At 41.0% G+C, this 20,225-nt stretch overlaps 1 protein-coding gene across 1 annotated transcript in view; it reads left to right on the forward strand.

The window, feature by feature from the left end:
* Nucleotides 1–20,225, forward strand: part of DNTT (DNA nucleotidylexotransferase) — a 221,801-nt gene that overhangs the window by 175,142 nt on the left and 26,434 nt on the right. Inside the window, exons 9-11 of the mRNA XM_045023028.1 lie at nucleotides 4,215–4,317; nucleotides 9,724–9,987; nucleotides 12,733–12,816. Of these exons, the coding sequence (XP_044878963.1) occupies nucleotides 4,215–4,317; nucleotides 9,724–9,987; nucleotides 12,733–12,816 (451 nt within the window). The remainder of the gene's footprint in view (nucleotides 1–4,214; nucleotides 4,318–9,723; nucleotides 9,988–12,732; nucleotides 12,817–20,225) is intronic.

Raw genomic sequence — 20,225 nt, forward strand, 5'->3', positions numbered from 1 at the left:
CAAGCGCAAAAAAAAAAAAAAACCAACCTGCAGGGCGGCCAGAGCCAGGGTGCAAACTTTCGGCTAGCGGGACTCCCTGCGCTGCAGACGTGCCCCGGGCAGTGGAGTGCGTGCCCCAGCTAGCAGGGGGAAGGGGGAGGGAGCGGAGGGGAGAGAGAGAAGGGGGGCGACCAGGGATTCCTTCAGCCAGGACGCTCACCACTCAGCCCCTCCTGCCGCGCCGCCTGCCGGGAGGGCTCCGCACCGCTCTGGTTGGCGAGGAGGGAAGGACACGGGCTGCCGAGCTTGCTGCAGACCTGGCATCGGCTGGGGCAGACAGAGCGTGCAGCCGGCTCCCAGCAGGGCGCTCCCCTCCTCCGCGCCGCCGCCCCCTACAGGGCCGCCGGAGCAGCAAACAAAAAAAAAGGGCAGCCGTGCTGCCCTAGGATTGGACGGAATGCCGCCCCTTAGAATCTGCCACCCCAAGCACGAGCTTGCTTGGCTGGTGCGTGGAGCCGGCCCTGATGAGGAGGGAACAGCCAACAAGTGTAGAATGAAATAAACTCTTTGGTAAATATTGCAGAGGGAAATTAGGCTGAGAGTCTCCCAGTAAAGAAGGTAAATCCAATGAGAGTTAATTTGATGGGGAATCTGGAACACGGGTATGACAATAATTTGTACCTTCCACAACAGAAGTTGGTCCAATGAAATATGTTATCTTTCCTACCTTGTCTCCCTAATAGCAATCATCATAATTATATTCTTTTTATGTAGTGCTTTTATATTAGACCTAAACACTCTAACATCATGTATGATAAAACATTTTAATAAGTGCCCTACGCTTGGACAAACAGTAGAAAAAATAAATGTGCTCATGGAACTTTAGAGGCAAGTACAGTATAGTTGCCTGAGCATGTTGAGCTATTAGCCCAAATTAGGGTTGCCAGCTCTGACTGAAGCTATTCTGGGAGATTCCATCCCCCCCCCCCCCAACATGACATAATGTCATTTTCTTAAAATATCCTATTAAAATCTCCTGGATTGCTTTCAGTGGTGTCTGGGAGATAGATGCCAATTCTAGGAGACTCCAGGCCAATCCTGGAGGGTTGGTAACCCTAACCCTGTGGAGGGGCAGCGATTACTATGCCAGTGCATAGGTCAGAATGACAATAATGGAGAAATGGTTTCAGCCCCAAGGTCTGTCTGTCTAGCTGAGGAAAGGAATAAGGTTCTTATCCTCTCAATTCCCTGCACAAAACATGATTATTTTCTTGTGCAAGAATGATTTTCCTCGAATGACACTCTTAGGGCTTGGCTACACTTACAAATTTGCAGCGCTGCAGCAGGGTGTGAAAAAACACCCTCTCCAGCGCTGCAAATTGCGGCGCTGCAAAGCGCCAGTGTGGTCAAAGCTCCAGCGCTGGGAGCGCGGCTCCCAGCGCTTTCCGTTATTCCCCACAGGGAGGTGGAGTACGGACAGCGCTGGGAGAGCTCTCTCCCAGCGCTGGCGCTTTGACTACACTTAGCGCTTCAAAGCGCTGCGGCGGCAGCGCTGCCGCGGCAGCGCTTTGAAGTGCTAAGTGTAGCCACAGCCTTAGGGAGACAATATGGACTGGTGGCTAGATCACTGGATGGGAGTAAGGAGAACTCCTCTTTATTTCTGGCTCTTCACTGGCTAGTATGTATGACATTGGGCAAGTCATCTTATCTCTCTGTGTTTCACTTTCCACTTCTCTAAAATTGGGAAAGTAATTGCCTCCTCTGAAAAGCATTTTGAGACATTTAAAAAAAGCTCTGTATAGAATTATAGTTTGCAGTGTTGAAATTATGTTGGTCCCATGATACAAGAGAGACAAGGTGGGTGAGGTAATATTTTTTTATTGGACCAACTTCTGTTGGTGGAAGAGACAAGCCTTCAAGCTCCACAGAGTTGCTGTGACCTGAAAATGAGCTTTGTGGAGCTCGAAAGCTTGTCTCTTTTGCCAAGAGAAGTTGGTCCAATATTACCTCTCCCACCGTCTCTCTCTGTATAATTATGATAATTTACAATATAATGGATTCCATCTTACAGCATAAGTGAAAATCTGTTGCATGGAATTTTTTTAATTATTTTAACTTCTCAAGGTTTGAAGTGCTGTTCTGACTTTGTGCCTAGATTCATGCTTTATTTGAAATTTCTTTTTAAATCATTTCCACCTTCTTAAGAGATTTTGACTTAGTTTGTGCAGTCACTGCACAATAGTTGCAGTATTGTAAGTTAGTCTGCTTGTCAAATGTAAAACTGATTTTCATTTCCTTATAGCTCTCTGCTGCATCTACTCTAGCATCTTGCCTGTCAATCGTATGATTTCCTGTCATATGGATGCCAGTTGACATGCCTGTCAGCCATATCAATTCTTACAAATATTCCAGGTTTAAGGAAATCTGATTCAGTTTTACGAAACACTGTAGGAGAAAAAGGAATATTTGGTTAAATCATAACACTAGCTCCCATACATTTAAAATGGAAATCTTTTGGCTTGGATATTTCCAATTTTCAGACACATTGTGCAACATTTATTTCACATTGTTTGTTTCCTAGAGCTCTGTCACTTACTTTTGAATGAGTCATTTCCCCACAGTTTCATTGACTTGATTGCCTTGAAGCTTAAATGTGATTTAGGAGGAAAAATTCTCTTTGCCATGTGCCAGAGGAACTTGGACCACAGCTGGGAATAATGCAAGACTGAAACTCACACCTGAATTATATCATAATATATGGAAGTTCCATACTATACACTGTATGACATATAGAATATTGACTATGAATGCACCAAGAGTGTAATTCGCTTATCTTGCATAATGTTTAAGTAATAAGACACTTTCTGGAAGAAATGGGAGGTAAAATCTACTCCTCCAACACAGGGCCAGGAGTCAGGGCTGCAGTAAATTGCACTCCATCCAGTTGAGCAGTGATGAGCTGGAGCAGTGATTCCAGCTCCTCTGTACTAAATGCACAGGTTTGGGGGCCACTAGATCTGTTGCCAATACAGGTTGCATGACTTCTGACCCCTTACCTGCCCAATCACAGATCTTTGAGATGGCCCGGGCAGCGACTATGCAGAGATGTGCAAGCAAGCCTGGTGGCAGTGTTTAAACCGGGATGAACACTTCATGCTGGTTCTACACTCCACAGGTGAACTTCACCCTCACATAAGTCACTGCACCTCAAATGCTTCAAAAATCTAAAGATGACCCCCATTATATCTTGTTCTTTACTTGCTAACACCAGTCAAGCTCTGACTTCAACAGGAACGTTACCGGGCCCTTACTGAGCACAAGTATAATTCTTTTAATCTCCAAAACTAATTTATAAATATTAATTTGTTAATCCTCCCAAAAGACCAAGAAAGAGGTGTCAGGATTATTCTAGTTCTAGTTCATGATTATTAATCCCTGTTATGTTGAATTACTTTGATATGTTGGCCTTTAAGATTTACACCATAGTATGAACTTGTCAAAATGAATCAGTCTTGAGGGTGTACAGGGCAAGCTGGACACTTAAATCCAAGTAAAGAAAGACAAGAGACCATCACAAGAAAATAATTCTTTTTTCTCCAAATAACATTTTCAGTTAAATTGATTAACATGGGAGTCGGGACTTGACTGTAGAATCTTTATTCACCATGGTAAACAATCATATGAGTAGTCCCATTAAAGTTGAACTATTCTGTTTAAAACAAAACAAACATTTTAAATAGAAGAAATGTCCTACATACAGATATTTTATGTCTCTCATAATAGGGAGGAATACAAATCACACTCTTTGTTAGTTCAAAATGTTCCAACAAAATCTAAAGAATGTTAGAGTCTACAGCAGTAAGATTGGCAAGTTTATCAGCTGTTACTGCTCTGGATTCATAATATATACTATTATATCCTGGTTATGATTTCCTCCTTCTTTTCTAAGATTTGAAGAGAGAGATTTAACATCTCAAGTTACCAAAAGAATCTGTATTATCTAGTTTGAACAACAGAAGAAATGTACATCAAATACTGTAAATTATTGCTTAACAAAGAACAGTGACAGGTCTGATAAAAGAAATAGATTCAATTTTTCTTATATTTGAAGAAACATTGCTATCATTTTATCCTGCAAACTCTTCTTATAATGCAGCAAAAATATTCTCTTTGAAAGTAAGGCTGAAATTCAACAGGAACTTTACTGTTTTATTCTCCCTATGTATTATTGCTAGAGGTAAGAAGATTGGACATGATGTCGATTTTCTGATCACCAGTCCAGAGCTAGGACAAGAGGAAGAAGTTTTACATAAAGTGATTGACTTATGGAAAAAGCAGGTATGAAGCAAACAATATTTGGATACAGAAGAATTTTGTTAACTGCACTGGATTCAGCACTGTAAGCTGATGTAGAGATAGGTGATGAGTGCCTTAGAAATGATTATGTTACTAATATTCAACTCTCCAGGAAGTATTTGAATATTAGATGGTGCAGATGCCTCAAACTATTTTAGCTCAATAAATATGGTCCCTTGGGAATAATCAATCTGCTACTTCTCCTTACATTCATTACTAGTAAAAATATCACTATACATTTAATTTCTGTACTGTTCAAAGGGATTGATTACAAATCAGGCACATTCTTTGTTGTCTTTCATATGAAATGTAATAGTATTTGTATTTGGAGGACATATTGCTTTCAGAGTCACTTTTCTTGGCATTAAATTGGAAATCATTTTGCTTCGTGTAAAAAGGAAACTCTTTTTGAGGTGAATTGTCAAAAGCCCAGAAGCTAAGTAAGATTAGCTTTCAGTTCAAGTGGTAGAGAGAGGATAATTTTAAATTAGTTCTGGAATTATATGTATTTTTCAGTGTGTTAATGAGGAACAGACATCAGATGATTCAATGGTTTGGAAATGCCTCCAAACAGATACCTGTGAAGGTGGTCCAGAACTTTTGAGCCAACCAAACGCTATCCTACCAACTTTCTCAGTAGATCCTGAATCCTTCTCCAGGGTCACACAACAGAGCCGTAGCTCCCTTCCTTCCTCCCAGTCAGCTTCCAGTCTCTGAAGAAGTTCCAAGCCTGCCTTCTGAGTCCTGGGCTTCCACCTTACTTATGCACAGTATACTTATTGGGACAGATCCTCAGCAAGTGTAAATTGCCATAACTCCACTGAAGTCCATGGAAGATCAGTGAGGATCCGCTGAGGATCTGTGCTGTTATTATTGATGTTATTTATTTAAAGCTTCTTTCATGGGGACCCCACTCACTTTATACAGAGCAAAGTACACTGTCTTCTGGGCAGCTGTCTTTATCCTTCAAATAGGAGCAGTATGAGGGCTCTCCAGGACTATATAGCTCGGGGTAGGCAACCTATGGCATGTGTGCTGAAGGCAGCATGTGAGCTGATTTTCAGTGGCACTCACACTGCCCAGGTCCTGGCCACCGGTCTGAGGGGCTCTGCATTTTAATTTAATTTTAAATGAAGCTTCTAAACATTTTGAACCCTTATTTACTTTACATACAACAATAGTTTAGTTATATATTATAGACTTGTAGAAAGAGACCTTCTAAAAACATTAAAATGTCTTACTGGCATGCGAAACCTTAAATTAGAGTGAATAAATGAAGACTTGGCGCACCAATTCTGAAAGGTTGCCGACCCCTGATATAGCTAATGCCAGATTGAAAAATGTGCCGTGCCTCCAGCTGGGGTAAGAGTCTGCACACTGTGAGTGCAGCACTTCATCCTCCCAGGAAACTTCCCAGAGTACCCCTTTTATACTGGTGGGAGCAATGCTTATAATCAAAGGAATCAGTCAGCCACACAAGCAGGCAGTGCAGTTCACCTTGTGCTGCTTTATTTAAGGGATAGGGAACTGAAAATAGAAAGCTGTTTAAAAAAGAGAGAGGTAAAACTAGGCAGATGAAGCAGTGGAAAGAAGAGGGAGAGGATGGTAAGTAAAGAAAGGAGAAGGGGTTGATAAATGGATCAGGTTTCAGTTGGAGAAGACATGAGGGCAAAGAAATGGAGGAATGGCAGGTAGAGGTGGTGGTGGAGGAAGGGTGTAAGGTGGCAAAAAGAGCCAAGCCTAAATATACTGGGGATCGGTTTAAGTGATAGGCAGAATCCCCTTCCCCCCCCCCTCCCCCCCCCAACAAAGAATCCCTGTTTATAGTATATAAATCTGCTGCTCGCATTGTTGGTTATGCTGCTTGAACTCAGTGCTATGTCACTTCTAATATGCATCTTCCTACTGTCAATGCTGAGAAATTGGATGCCAACAAAATCAAAATGCAAAAACAAAGAGGAATTATATGCTTCCTACCTTTTTTATTACCTTAGATTTATTTAAAAAAAATTGTAAAGCACTTTTATACTTTTTGACAGTAAACCTGTCTGCCTCCTTGCTGCTTTCCCACTTTTGTGCTACTGCTTCAAAGCTCAGATGCATCAAAGAACGTCACTAAGGTCATGATGTTGACTTTCTTTCAACTGCTTTTAGCGAAAGATTCTGCAATGTTTAACATGTAAACTGTGGGAAAACGAATTTAAATAGTTTAGAAGGAGCTTTTTCTTTGTTGAAAAGTTTAGTGTTGCAGACTCTTTCTACTGAAAGCTGATAGAAAAACTAAGTGGGTAAGTCAACAACACCATATTGCTCTTTGATGCAGCAGCATCAAGGATAAGTGGGTCTAGAAACAGAAGATATGTCTCCTCTGAGCTTCAAAATGGAATGGTAAAACGGAAAAGCTGCAATGCGGTAGACAAGTTATCTTTTAATAGTTCAGTAATGCTTTAAAAATTAAGTAAGTGTGCTTCAAAGGCCATGTAAAATGACTTCCCCTGTGGGCTGCAGTTTGGAAGTCTCCTGGCCACTAGTTTTTTAGCCATATGTGTCAATACAACTTTTTAATGCATCTACAGTGTGTAGTGTGTTCTATTTTTATTTTTTGTTAGAAGCCTATCTAAATACATTTCTCTTTATGTTGTTAACTATATACCTGTGACATAGCAGAGATAACATTGCTGTAAGGATTTTAACTTTTGCATTCTCTCACTTAACATTTTTAACTGCACACACGTAACACTGCATTAGCACAGCTTGGCATTAATTTCCTTGTGGGTTTTTTTAAGAAAGACAAAGAATAACCAGCCTGTGCTGGATAAACTTAGCATTTAAATGGTCCAAATCAGACTCTGACATTCACACCTCCATTGAGGGGAATGGACGGGATGGGAGAGGTCTCACTGAGGCGAATGGCAGGAAGCTAAATAACAGGGCTAAGCTCAGTACTGGAGACTGTTCTATGCAGATCTGATTTAAAAGGGCAGCAACACATTTATTACCTGTGATGGCTGTATCCTGGCAATGGGAAAAAAATAGTTTGGTTGAAATGAAAGTTCAGAATTTGCAAAAACAATGTGTAACTTTCCCATACCAATAATTTTCTCCATCTCTTGAAGATAAGGCTGTGGATTTTTGCTCTGTGTGTGTGTACAGCTGAGACAATTACAATCTCTGTCATGCAAACTGTTTTAGCAGCAGACTAAACAGCAGCACTTGTGCCTTTCAGGCTTGGAAAGTAGAACGTATTTTCAATCCTCAGCTGGTATAAACTGGCCTAGTTTATCTTCAATAGAATGATGCCAATTTCCACCACCTGAGAATCATGTCTATGTGATGTCACAAATGGGGTTGGACTTCATTTGGCCCTGCTGAAAATTAATCTACAGAAGTGATAAATTTATTATTGTCCCCAAACTTCTACCACCCTGAATCTGATTATGGATTTACTCCAAAATGAGCATTTCTTTTGAGGTGCCAAAAAACCTGTTTGTTTGTTGTTGGGGTTTTTTTTTAAGTGTGGTATTATTTTTTTAAGTAGGAAAATTGTTCTACCTGTCCTCCAACTCCAACCTTCCACAAAATCCTCACTTGGTTTCGACAGTGCTGCAAATCTGTGTAATAAAATGTGTATGTTAATCTTCATTTAAAAATCTAAATCTGTAAATAAGGACTAAAGAAATGTACAGAATGTAGGTCAAAGAACTGGTGTTTGCGGAAGGCTGCAGATGCACTAATTTACACGGTGTAATGTAAATGTGCTGTTTTAAACCAGCAATATCCAGAACTCTACTAGATCTTCATGGCTGACTGCACTCTGTCTTTTTTTTTTTGGTCAGTTTGTTTGAACCTAGAGAAGTGCTGTTTCAGCTGCATTTTATGGAACAATGGCAATGTCCAGCACCTAATCAAATTAAGTTAATCGGAAACATTATGCCAATGGATGTGTCCTGGGCCTTGATTCCTATTTAAAAGTGGCATTCTGGCTTTCAAGTCAGATTTCAGCTGCTTGCGGAAGTCAGCACTTGTGTAATTGTTGCCTTATTCCGCCTTTTATTTATGTTAAAGTAGCTATTTGCTGCATGATACATCTTTACATTTTCTTCCTTTTAACTTTTACAAATTGCCAAGCCATTTAACTATGGAAAAGCAATAAATAATCTATAGATGTGTAGTCCTGAAATGGCCTCCTAGTCACACTTACTACCCAAAACTATCTGTGGATACTTAATATATAATCACTGGAGGACATAGGCCAATCAACAAGGGAAAAGGCCAGGGTGCTCCGTAGCAGAGCTCCAATACTGAATGACAGCTCTACAATTGCATGATGGAAACCAAAGTGAGCTAAGAAATGTTTTCTTGAAATGTCTAACATGAAAATAGGGAGCAGAAGATCAGACAAGAAACATCCCTCTCTTAAATTACAGGCAGTAGCTGTACTCACAGGACATTTCCCATCTTTCAAAACAACTTGGGAGCTCTCTGTTAGCTACTTGAAGTTCTTCCCAAGAAAACAAATAGGATGCAGGTTAGAACTCACATTTGAGAACCTAGAAAGCAAGGTTGAAACCCTAGCAAATAAACTCACTATGATGGATAATAAATAGGGATGAATGGAAACTAAAACGAAATGAAAATCTATGGAGAAGATCAGAAATAATATGACAATGGAGGTCACTGCTAGAAAGAAAATGATGATGAAATGGGGGATATGGGATGATCACAGGACAAAGCAACTTAAAAACCAGACTAGTGCCAAGAACACTAGAATTCTGGGCTTTCGTCGTCTGAGTGTTTTCAGGTCGTAGAAGGTGTCTCAGATACTGATAACTGGGCCTGATAGTGAAAGATGACCTGAAGTGTATAATGCATTGATATAGTAGTATAGGTCTTGCACCATCTCCTTTCTGAAAACTGACAGGTATGGGAACTGTCCATCTCCTAGACTGACAGCTCTGTTTGGAATTTGTCAGCCAGGACTATACCCTAAGACTTATTCAGTCTTCCCAAATGTATGACGTATGGGGATGCACCAGCTATCCCTACCTAGGAGAGACTGCCTGACATCAACCCCAAAATGTTTGGGTTGGGAATGGGGGGGGAGCAGAGTAGCAAATATTGCCTCCTGATCAGAGGCATGCCCTTCTCTGATTATCTCCCTCTCATGTTCTGCTAAGCTCTCCCCAACAGCTACGCAGCCCAGTCAACAAGAGCTGGTCTGCTGGGCTTCAGGTTGTCAATATGCTGGGATTTGGCCTCTGGTATACAGTACTGTGAGAGCTGTAACAACTACATAGGTGTGAGTTTACGTTAATGTAAGACTATCTGGAAATTCTGAATTTCTAGCAAAATCAAAAGCAGTAAGCAGTGCTTTTCTTTTTTTTTTAGGGCTTGCTTTTATACTATGATCTCATTGAATCAACATTTCAGCAGGCAAAACTACCAAGCAGAAAAGTTGATGCTTTTGATCACTTCCAGAAATGCTTTGCGATTTTAAAATTACATCAGCAAAGAGTGGACACCAGCAGTTGTGATACATCAAAAGAATCTGATAAGGCAGAAGTCAAAGACTGGAAGGCAATCCGTGTAGATCTGGTTGTAAGCCCCTTTGAACAATATGCATATGCTCTGTTAGGTTGGTCTGGCTCCAGGGTAAGTAACTTTAAGAGCCGCATTTTTTTTCTTTGAGCTACTAACCTATTTTTGTTGTTGCTGGACTATTCACAGTTGGTTGACTTTTAAAAATGTTCCTTTCTTCATATTTTTCTATTATCTTCTTCTTAACCAGTTATTAGGCAACCCATTATCCTAGCTAATGGTGACAGAGGCATCACTAACACTTATATGTTATTTGTCTTCTAAAAGAGTTAACATCTATTTTCCTTGAAGTTTAATTTCTAGGAATCATAAGCCCGATATTTGGTGCACCTACAACCTTCTGCCACTCCAGCACTGCAAAGGGTTTAACTGGCCATCTGGGCAAAGGGGAATTCCCCAGGTGGCAAAGACTTTAGGGTTTAATAACTATTTTATAACTTTAAAGTAAAATAATTTATTATTGGTACTGGTAGTTGATCTTGTGATTGATAGTTACTTTGCTAATTGGTAGCTGGTACTGTAATTGGTGCTATAATCGGTATAATATAAAAATTAAAAAATACAAAAATAATTAAATAAAATCACTATAAATTTCAAAATGAAAAAGGCAATTTCAAAACTAAAAATCAAAATGTTACATTCTGAAAAGGTTTCCAAATATTTCATTTAGATTTTCTTTTAAGAATTTTTGCCAAAATCAACACATTCCAACACAATGTCATTTTGTGATGTAAAAGTGTTCCATGGGCGAGTACTTGATTAGCTCTGCCCTCTGATGCCACTTATACTAGAATAAATAGCCCAATTCAGCATGTGGGGATGGGGAGACACATCTGGGACGGGAGCTGCTTATAAAGTCAATTTGCAGGGCTGGCCTCAGTCTCCACATGATTTAGAGCAGCTATTGGACTTCTCTAAGTGCCACTGATATAAGGTCCTGAATGGTCCTCAAATGAAGCTCCACTGCTCCCCATACCCTCCCCATCTCTGACAGGTTCCTGGCCTCCCTCCCCTGACACACCTCTTACAGCAGGCCAGTAGTGGGGACGCACTAGTACAGGAGCCAACTGCAGTACACTTGTATCAGCAAAGAGTTCCCCTCTGACAGATGAATTCTATGCTGGGCTTTTGTGGCCCCATTGTGGCTTCTATGGATGGCAGCACTGAAAAAGGGCTGCAACACAGAAGGCAATTTTTATATTATCTCAGTTTTACTTCTGTAGCTGTGTCCATGCAGGAAGTGCTAAGCAGGGTTAAGGGTGTTCAGGAATCCTGTAGTGAGATATGTGCTGTGCTAACTTCTGTCTAGTAGAAATTCAGTGCAGAGATAATTTTACCATTGAAAATACCTACTTTTCCCTTCCATTTTAAACTCAAAAGCCTATTTTGCTCCTATGTAAACATAAAAAGAAATTCAGTTGTTTATTAAAGAAAGAGAAGATTGACTGATGGATTTCCCCTTTAATTAACCATTTTAAAACTTTTTCAGAAAAGGCAATTGAAACATCAAATTATTTCCCTTGCTCACTTGTAAATCCTATTTCTAATCTCTGAACCTCCTGTAGCCAGTCCTTGAGATCTTAAATTAATCCTCTGTTTTGGGTTTATAGATTGTATTTCATAGTTTCATAGATTCCAGGGCTGGAAGGAACCAGATTAAATAGTCTGACCTCGAGTATAACACAGGCCATAGAACTTCCCCAAAATAATTCCTAGAGCAGACCTTAAAACCTTGCTTTAAAAATTGTCAGTGATGGAGAATCCACCATGTAAATTGTTCCAGTGGTTAATTACCCTCACTGTTAAAAATTTATGCATCATTTCCAGTCTGAATTTGTCTAGCTTCAACTTCTAGCCATTGGATCATGTTATACCTTTCTCTACTCAACTGAAAAGCTCATTATTAAGTATTTATCCACCATGTAAATACTTACAGAATGTAATCAAGTCTCCCCTTAACCTTGTCTTTCTGAACTTGTCAGGTCCTGCAGACTCAGACGCCCTCCCACTCGGAGTATTTGCCATGTGGAAAAGGTCTCTTTCCCCTCCCTCCCCAGGGATCATGCTCCTACACCACATTGCACCAAATTTGTGCCTTTGTCAATCACCATAAATGCCCTTAGGCAGGTACCCAGTGCTCTCTAAATGTCTCTACACCACTGAAAGCCTAAAATAACCAAGCCTTTCTTGATTTAGAAAAATGGGTTGATTAGCAAGCAAACTGTGGGAGTCTAGTATATGCTTAATTTAAACTATTTCTTGTTACAATGCTATACCATTAGTAAGGCAACTAGTATCAGGCAAAGCTAATATCATGTAGTATTGTATGTCAAAATAATAGCCCTGTGAGTGTTTGTTCATTATGGGACTACCATGAGACTTAAGTTAGATCCATTAAATGAAACAGGTAATGTACGAATGAACGCCAGTTCATATTTCTGCATGTTATGTGTACAGTAATGTTGACCTGATAAACATCCTTATAAACAGTGAGTAGGCTTTTTCATACACACACATTTTAAAAGTAGTTTAAAATTGATCTAACTTACCTGGTACTTCAGTTGGTGAGAATATAAATCTTTGTGCAGCCTCTGAAAACATTCATTTTATGAAGGTCTTGTTTAGCTGTACTGAATTTGTCCAGAATATGTCTCTTAGCAGAAGATGGTTGTTAATCATATCATTTTAAAATACATTCATTTATCATTTGGATTGGTATTCTAACACTTATGCATATTAAGCAACAAAGTGAGTATTCAATTTGGTTTGGAATAGTAATGTAACTTGTGTATTGTACAGCAATTTGAGCGTGACCTACGAAGATATGCCACTCACGAAAGGAAGATGATGTTGGATAACCATGCCTTATATGATAAGACAAAGGTACAGTTTGCTCTTTGAAATGAAGCTACAGTGTCATAATTTATAAGGATATATTTTCAGTTTGTTTATGCTACCCAAGTGCAGTGTATTCAGCTTGTAGATACCCATTATTTGAAGAGTAAATCCTCTTTCCACAGAACCGTTTTTCATATTCATTGCCACTGAAACATAAAGGTTCCTTGACTATGGCCAAATTGTGCATGGCTCAGTTCAAGATTGTGAGATATTTAAATGTGGCTTTAAGCACATTTGCATTTTTCTGATCCTGGGCCACTCTCCTGTCACAAGTTAGAGCAGTCTTAAAGCTGCTTTAACTTGCACAGGCTTCTCAATGCCCCCAAAAGCACATACACTAGCTAAGGATCACAGTGAAGGCCCCCCAGCCTTACGTCCTCTTCCCTGCTATGTCCCCTTATATGGATCAAAGTGGATATCTGGAGCCAAAGTCACTATCGTAGCTGCTTTACTCCAGTAGAGGAGCTCTCAGGTACAGTGCTACTTTCCAGCAGTGCTGTGACACAAAGCAGACACAGCGTAGACCAGAATCAAAATAATTTCTTCTGATTGTTATGCATGTAGTGTGTGTGTGTGGGGGCGGGGTGATAGAGAGGGTGGAAGGACCATGCAGAGTCAAGCTAATTATGAATCTCTATAGTTTTATTATCAAACAAACAAAATCCCTTTCTTTAAAACACTTGCCTATGATAATTTTTTTAAGCTCCTCATACACTATTGCAAATATACCCTATAGCAAATATACTGTGATTTCTAATTAAACACAAGAGTGCTTAGAAGAGACTGTGACCATTTGAATCATTTTTGTTTTAAAAGGCAGTACTTTTCCACTCTATTCTGCATACTGTGTGAGATTGCTGTTTTATTCTTTTTATATTAATATTCATGAACACTTTGGCACTGGAGGTTTTATTGTGGCCCATTGCCTGAAATGTGATGCATGTCAGAGAATCCTATTTTTCAATATCAAGGAGTTATGTCAGGGGAGAACCCTGGATACTTTAATATATTTCCAAAGAGACTTTGACAGGAAAAGGCAGCATTAACACATAGGTCATGAATCAATTACATAGCTTTGCAGATGGGAACAAAAAGTAGAGATATTTCCTCTGGGGACTCATTACAAAGTTACACTGTGAAATTATTCCTCAGCCTTGATTTTTCAAGTGTATGCATGTACATAGTCTATGAATCATTGTATATGTCTATTGGGAGATATCGTACAATTTTAAAATTACTGTATTTTTTGAGTTCTGCAATTTTTGGGGGGGGGGGGGGGCATTTCATTAATCTTTCATGGATGTGAAAAATTCCCAAACTGAAAAATGAGAATTCCATACAACTTTACTGAAAACCCTCCTCTATAGGATCAGGAAAAAATGGCTATGGAAGGGAAGAGGATTTTAAAATGGTAGCCTAGGAAGAAGATGAGCAATTATTCAAATCCCCCAATTAAACCATCTATAGGGACAGATCCTAAGTGGATGTAAATGGACTTAACTTCATTGACTTCTATACTCCACTTTGATTTCTGGAGCTATAGCGATTTACACTAGTGGAGAATTGAGCCTACACTGTTGAGGTTCCATTCTCAGCCTCAGGGAAGCAAGAGTTTCTGTGGCGCACAACCAGGGAGGACAAGATATAACATATGCTCAAAGTCTTACAATATATCTATGGTTGCTGCATCAGTTACAAATTGTACACGCAGTTATAAACTGGGTCGATAACCTCCTAAGTGCAAAACTACAAATTTACAAATCCTTCCTCTGTATTTTGATACACTGTGTGTGGTGGATTAGTAAATTGAGGCTTGGTAGCACATCCATTTTGATCATGTTTTAACTTAGTTTCACTTACTTATATAAATCACAGCTTAGGTTACCTACATGTCTTATTCTTCAGAAAAGTTTAGGCCGAAATGAGTTTGGTAAAATGTGGTATTGTTGGACTTTTGCATTCTGCAGTAAAATGGATGATTATGGCACTGGCAATGCTGTGCTTACTTAAAACCACTCCTACAGACTGGGGTGGACCAGTTGTAAAGTCCTGTATGCCTATGACTGATGCCTTTTCTGCTTATCTTCTCTTTGCCATCATAGCTGCACCTTTAACCTTAACTTTCTTGTTAAATTGTAGATGCTTATCTATATATACCCTTTTCACATCTTTAATGACTGCTATCTGTCTGTACTGATCTGGTAAACTCGTATCTCATGTTCCTATAGCTTGATGTCTCTATGGGTATGTCTACAGTGGAACTGGAGGTGTAATTTCCAGTGCAGGTAGACATACCTGTGCTAGTTCTTATTGAGCTAATGTGCTAAAGATAGCCGTGTAGCTGAGGCTGCATGGGTGGCAGGACAGGCTATCCACACAGAGTACAATCCCATCTGAAATCTTACATATGTACCTGGGGCATGCCAATGAACCTTTATGTTTAAGTGGCAATGAATATGAAAGTAGCTGTTGTAGCTGTGATTTTTTTCAAATAATGGGCATCTGCAAGCCCCCTTCTGACTGAGTGTGGCATTGCAGGAGCTCCCTGCCTCAACTTCCCCTTCACCTGGGTTTTGTCTCTCCTGGAGAGTCACATGCTCAGCCCTACAGCTGCGATGCTCTGAGTTCAATGCCCTTTTGTGGTAACAAAAGCCCAAATAAAACCAAAAATGCTTTTGCTGCACTTCAGCTCAACTTTTGGGCTCAGTTTCCAATCCCTTCTGGATTATTTTTCAGTCTATCTGACTCCTGGGCTCCTTCTCTGGAGCGCCCTCTCAATCTCCTGCAGATCATCCATGCCTTCATTTCAGGGTCCTCCACAGAACCATGAAGCTCTCTGGGGTTCCCCCCTCAAACTGACTTTTCTCAGCCTTTTTAAAGAAATCAGCCTGTTGATCAGAACCAGTTTGTGGAGGAGGGGAAGTAGGTAATCTGACACAGGTGTGGCTAAGCACAACTATCATGAACGGGCAAGCCAAAATGTGATTGGGCAGGTAGGCTGTCCAGCTGCCTGTCAAGCTGTGGCTACAGTGCTATTTTTAGTGCATTAGCCAGTGATGTTGGAACAAATTGTATAGTGGGGGTGCTGAAAGCCATTAAACAAAACTGTAAACCCTGCGTATGATGGAAACCACTTCAAGCCAGAGGGTGCTGCCACACCCCCACCACCCTTAGTTCCAGCACCCTGGGTGTTAGCTCAATCAGAGCTAGTTCAGGGATGTCTGCCTGAGCTGGAAATCACACTTCTAGCACCACTGTAGACATACCCTAAGAAATGCTTCTCTTGGGCAAAAGGTCCATCCCCAAGAACAGCTCCATCTTCTCTCTCTGCTGGAATCATAACTCCTTTGCCTCTGATGTCTATAACTCTAGCATTATCTATAACACTCAATTCTTTCTCCTCCTCATATATTTTGTGTCTTCAAATCTCTACCGCCTTGTTTATCTCATGTCTCGGTCACCTTAACAATACTGCTTTGGCTTGGTAATTCTCATCCATGCCTTCATTTCCCATCACCTTGACTTCTGCATCTCAAAGGCTCAGTTCTGTGGGCTCCAGCATGAGCACAAGGCTGCTGTCCACCTTCTCATATATAGTAATAATACCACTGCTGAGTGTTGATTGGCTGGAGTTTAGTGGGAGCAGGGTTCAGGAGCTATAATGCTTGCCTTAGCTTTGGAAGAATTGGTCTGGCCTGGGTTTAGTTTAGCTAGAGGACTGCTCCAGTTTTGGAAGACTTAGTCAGCCTGGGATTAAAGTTAGCCTAGAAGCCTGGTCTAAACAAGGGTCTAGTCTATCCTTGAAAGACTGATTGAGCAGAGAGACGTACCAGCCTAAAGATTTTGTTGAATCTGGACAAAGTCTTGTTCTAACTCTGGGAGCATTTACATTAGTTGGGAGCTACATTATTATGAAGTTGCTATAGGAACTTTTTATAACTTACTTCAGTTTTGCTAGGACCTAAAAGTAAAAGTATATTTTTCTTATATATTTAATGCTCCAGAGTTTTTTCCTGTCCCTTTTCTCCTTTACGGTAGGTGGGTCTAAAATCCACGATTCACACTTGTCAGACTATTATGTGATATAATGCTACTCCACTAACTCCCCATTCATTTTAAGATGCAATTTAAAGCCTCCTTATTATGTTTTAAACCAGTTCAAGGACTTGTTTTGCCCTACTTCTGCTTCCGCCACTCAGTAGCTTCCTCTGTGTGCTGCCTCATCATGTGATCATTGGGGTGCAAGGGCCTTCCCCATTGTTTCTACTCTTGGCTGACGTGTATGATTGTTTTAGATGATGACACATTTCTGTTATTAGTATAATCTGATGTATGTTTGTACTAATGGCTGTGGCTACAGCTAGAGGTGTGATTTCCCCTGCTCACATACACATGCTTGCAGTAGCTCGATGGGGGCTAGCACGCGTATAAATAGCAGTTTAGCGCAGTAGCATGTGTAGCACCAGTGGAGGCATGGCTAAGCCGGGCCAAGTGTAAACCCACCTAATGCCAGTGGATAAGTACTTGGTATGTCTCAGCCATCCCTCTGCTGCCCCTACCTGTGTTACCACAGCTACAGTGCTATTTGTATTCAGGCTAGCTCTCATCGAGCTATGGCAAGTAGGTGTACATGAGCAGGGGAATCACGTGCCTAACTTGTAGTGTGGAAATAGCCTGTGTATGTATGTGGCCACAGATAGTTACTTTACTTGTAGGTAATCCTGGCATCTGTTTTCATTCTTATGTGAAGGAAATATAGTATAGATAATCTTAAATATTTACAGAAAAGCACATACGTTTAGGCACAATAAATCCACAATAAAATTTGTGCAAAGGGTGCTCTTCTACTAAAAAAAAAAAAAGAAAAAAAAAGATGTCATGTGTACTACTTTTTTGAGCCCTAAGGACTGTGTCATAAACTTTGGAAACATCACCAGAAATGCACAGCAAAACAACTTATAACCTTGTGTCCATATGTGGAAGCTTTTGTGGATAATGCTTCTATACTGGCAGTCGTCATCAAAGAAAGCAAAGAGAAGAAGCTGTTGACATGTGGGGAGGGCTTTCATATGCAGACTGGCAAAATCTCTGGAGATCAACTTTACTTGCTCCTGCTTTCATTCTGCACTAAATTCATCATTGCTCTGTACATGTGTCCTATGTCTCATCAATTTGTAAGTGGGCACAATGCCATGCTGACAGATTGGGATGAGTAGGCAACCAGAAGATCATGCATGTGCGTCAGGTGTGTGGCACTGCAGGCAGCAATCCCAGGTGGGAACAGTCAAATCACTCTTAGGGTTCATCTTAATTAACTGTAATTAATAGGATGTGCCACCAGTCTTCTGATCAATCTCTAGATTGGATTAACTCTTAAAAAGAGCAGCATAAAGAGGAAAGAAGATACATGGCTTATAAAAAAACTGTTTCCTCGAAAATTTTCCAGACAGCTCTAATAACTATATTTAAAATTTGGAGTTGCTCCCATGCTATGGTAATGGGGGGCCATGTACCTAACATGGATTGTCCCCCTACATTTTCTCCACTCTGGGTGTAATGTGGAATTACATCCCATTGATCTCTTCACTGTAAAGTTCAGCGAATGGAAATCATATTTCATGTCTTTCTGTGGAGACATGTACTAGGAACAAATTGTGCCCATGACCAGATTTATACCTTGTGTGCCCCTAAGCACAGAATCTTCCAGATTCCCTCCCCACCTACAGCTAACCTTCATGTTTTCCATAAACAATGAAACAAAAAGAAATATAAATGATAATTTAAATACAGTAGAACCTCAAAGATATGAACATCAGAGTTACGGACTTCCCAATCAAGGGGACACCCTGTGGAACCAGAAGTCCTCAATCAGGCAGCACTGCAGACAAAGAAACAGACCCCCCCCCAAAATACTGTATTGCCCTGAGGTGGGTGTGCAGCCACAGGATGGAGATGGGGTGGGGTCGGGGCTCTGGGCTTCTGACCCTCAGGAGCACTGGGGCTCAGGGCTTTAGACGGCGAGGTCAGGGGAGTGCTGTGGCTTTGCTCCCAGTTTCAGCCCCAGGGAGGGGCACTGGTCTCAGCCCCAGCACTCCTCCATAGCTAAAGTCCCAAGCCCTTGCACTCCACCCCACCTTCTCACACTGAAGCAGGGAGTGGAGCTGTGGGGATCCCCAAGCCCTAGCACCCCCAGCAAGGTTGAACCTGGGAGTGGAGCTGTGGGGCTGAAGCCCCAACCCCAGTGCTTCCCCCCAGGTCTAAAGCCCTGAGCTCCAGTGCTCTGCAAGGCAGAAGTCCTGAGCCCCGCATCTGGGGCCCTGGCTCCCTAACAGTCAGAAGCCCTGACTCCCTGACCCCAGCCCGGAACCCTGACCATCCTACTCCACCCTGCGGTGGCAGCCCCAACTCCCCATGTGGTTGAAGTCTGTAACCTCTTCTTCAGACTTACGGAACATTTCAGAGTTATGGACAACCTCCATTCCCGAGGTGTCCTGAACTCTGAGGTTGTACTGTATTCATTTTTTAACTTTTAACCCACTTTTAACTTTTAGGTGCTCCTAGAATGCTGGTGCACCTAGGCACATGCCTACTGTGCCTAATTGGAAATCCGGCCCTGATTGTACCCAACATCTAAAGCTGCAGAGGGATCCTTAGAAGTGTAACTGATGCCATTCCACTGCATAAGGTGTAGGATTTGGGGGACAGGAGTAATGCATCCACTGTACAGTGCATAGTCCAGCTCCACAAAGGCCACCTGTGTCACAGTGGCTAAGGGGCATGTACCATTTGTGCAGGATGAGACCGAGGGATGGGGCAAGAGGATTCACTGCTGCGTGGATTCTCCAACCCTTTCCTCCCTGCCTCATAGAGAGAGCACAATAGGGCTGGAGTAACTTGTGTTGAACAGTTCTACTGATTCATTGTGATCTGGTTAGGGGAGAAGGATTCCTCCCCTCCACCCACAATGATCCTCAGCACCCAGCCAAGATCCTCAAGCTTGGTGCTGAGGACTGGATTCACCCTGTAGCATTTACATTTGGACTCAGATATTTCCCAGTATTGTCAAAATTACTTCTCTGACAATCATCTATCATTCTATTCATTATTTTCTGCAATTAGATAAAGTGCAGTATAATACTGTAAATAATTAGAATTGCTTTTTTTTGGTAAGAGAACAGATGGGATTTTTAATGTATAGTGTACAATAAACAGATTAAATTATCATCATATTAATGTTCCTGTAGCTAACATTGTAGAGGTTTTTTTTCCAAGCTCAGAGCTGTTTTCAAAAGTCACTGAAGCAGAAAGCAGTTATTAGTTTTATGTCCTGTGAAAATTTAAGATGTGGAATAGCAGCCTTAATGATTTCTATTGTTAAAGAAATATTGGGGGAA

This window comes from Mauremys mutica, chromosome 7 (genome assembly GCF_020497125.1).
Source record: "Mauremys mutica isolate MM-2020 ecotype Southern chromosome 7, ASM2049712v1, whole genome shotgun sequence".
In the NCBI taxonomy this organism is placed as follows: domain Eukaryota; kingdom Metazoa; phylum Chordata; order Testudines; family Geoemydidae; genus Mauremys; species Mauremys mutica.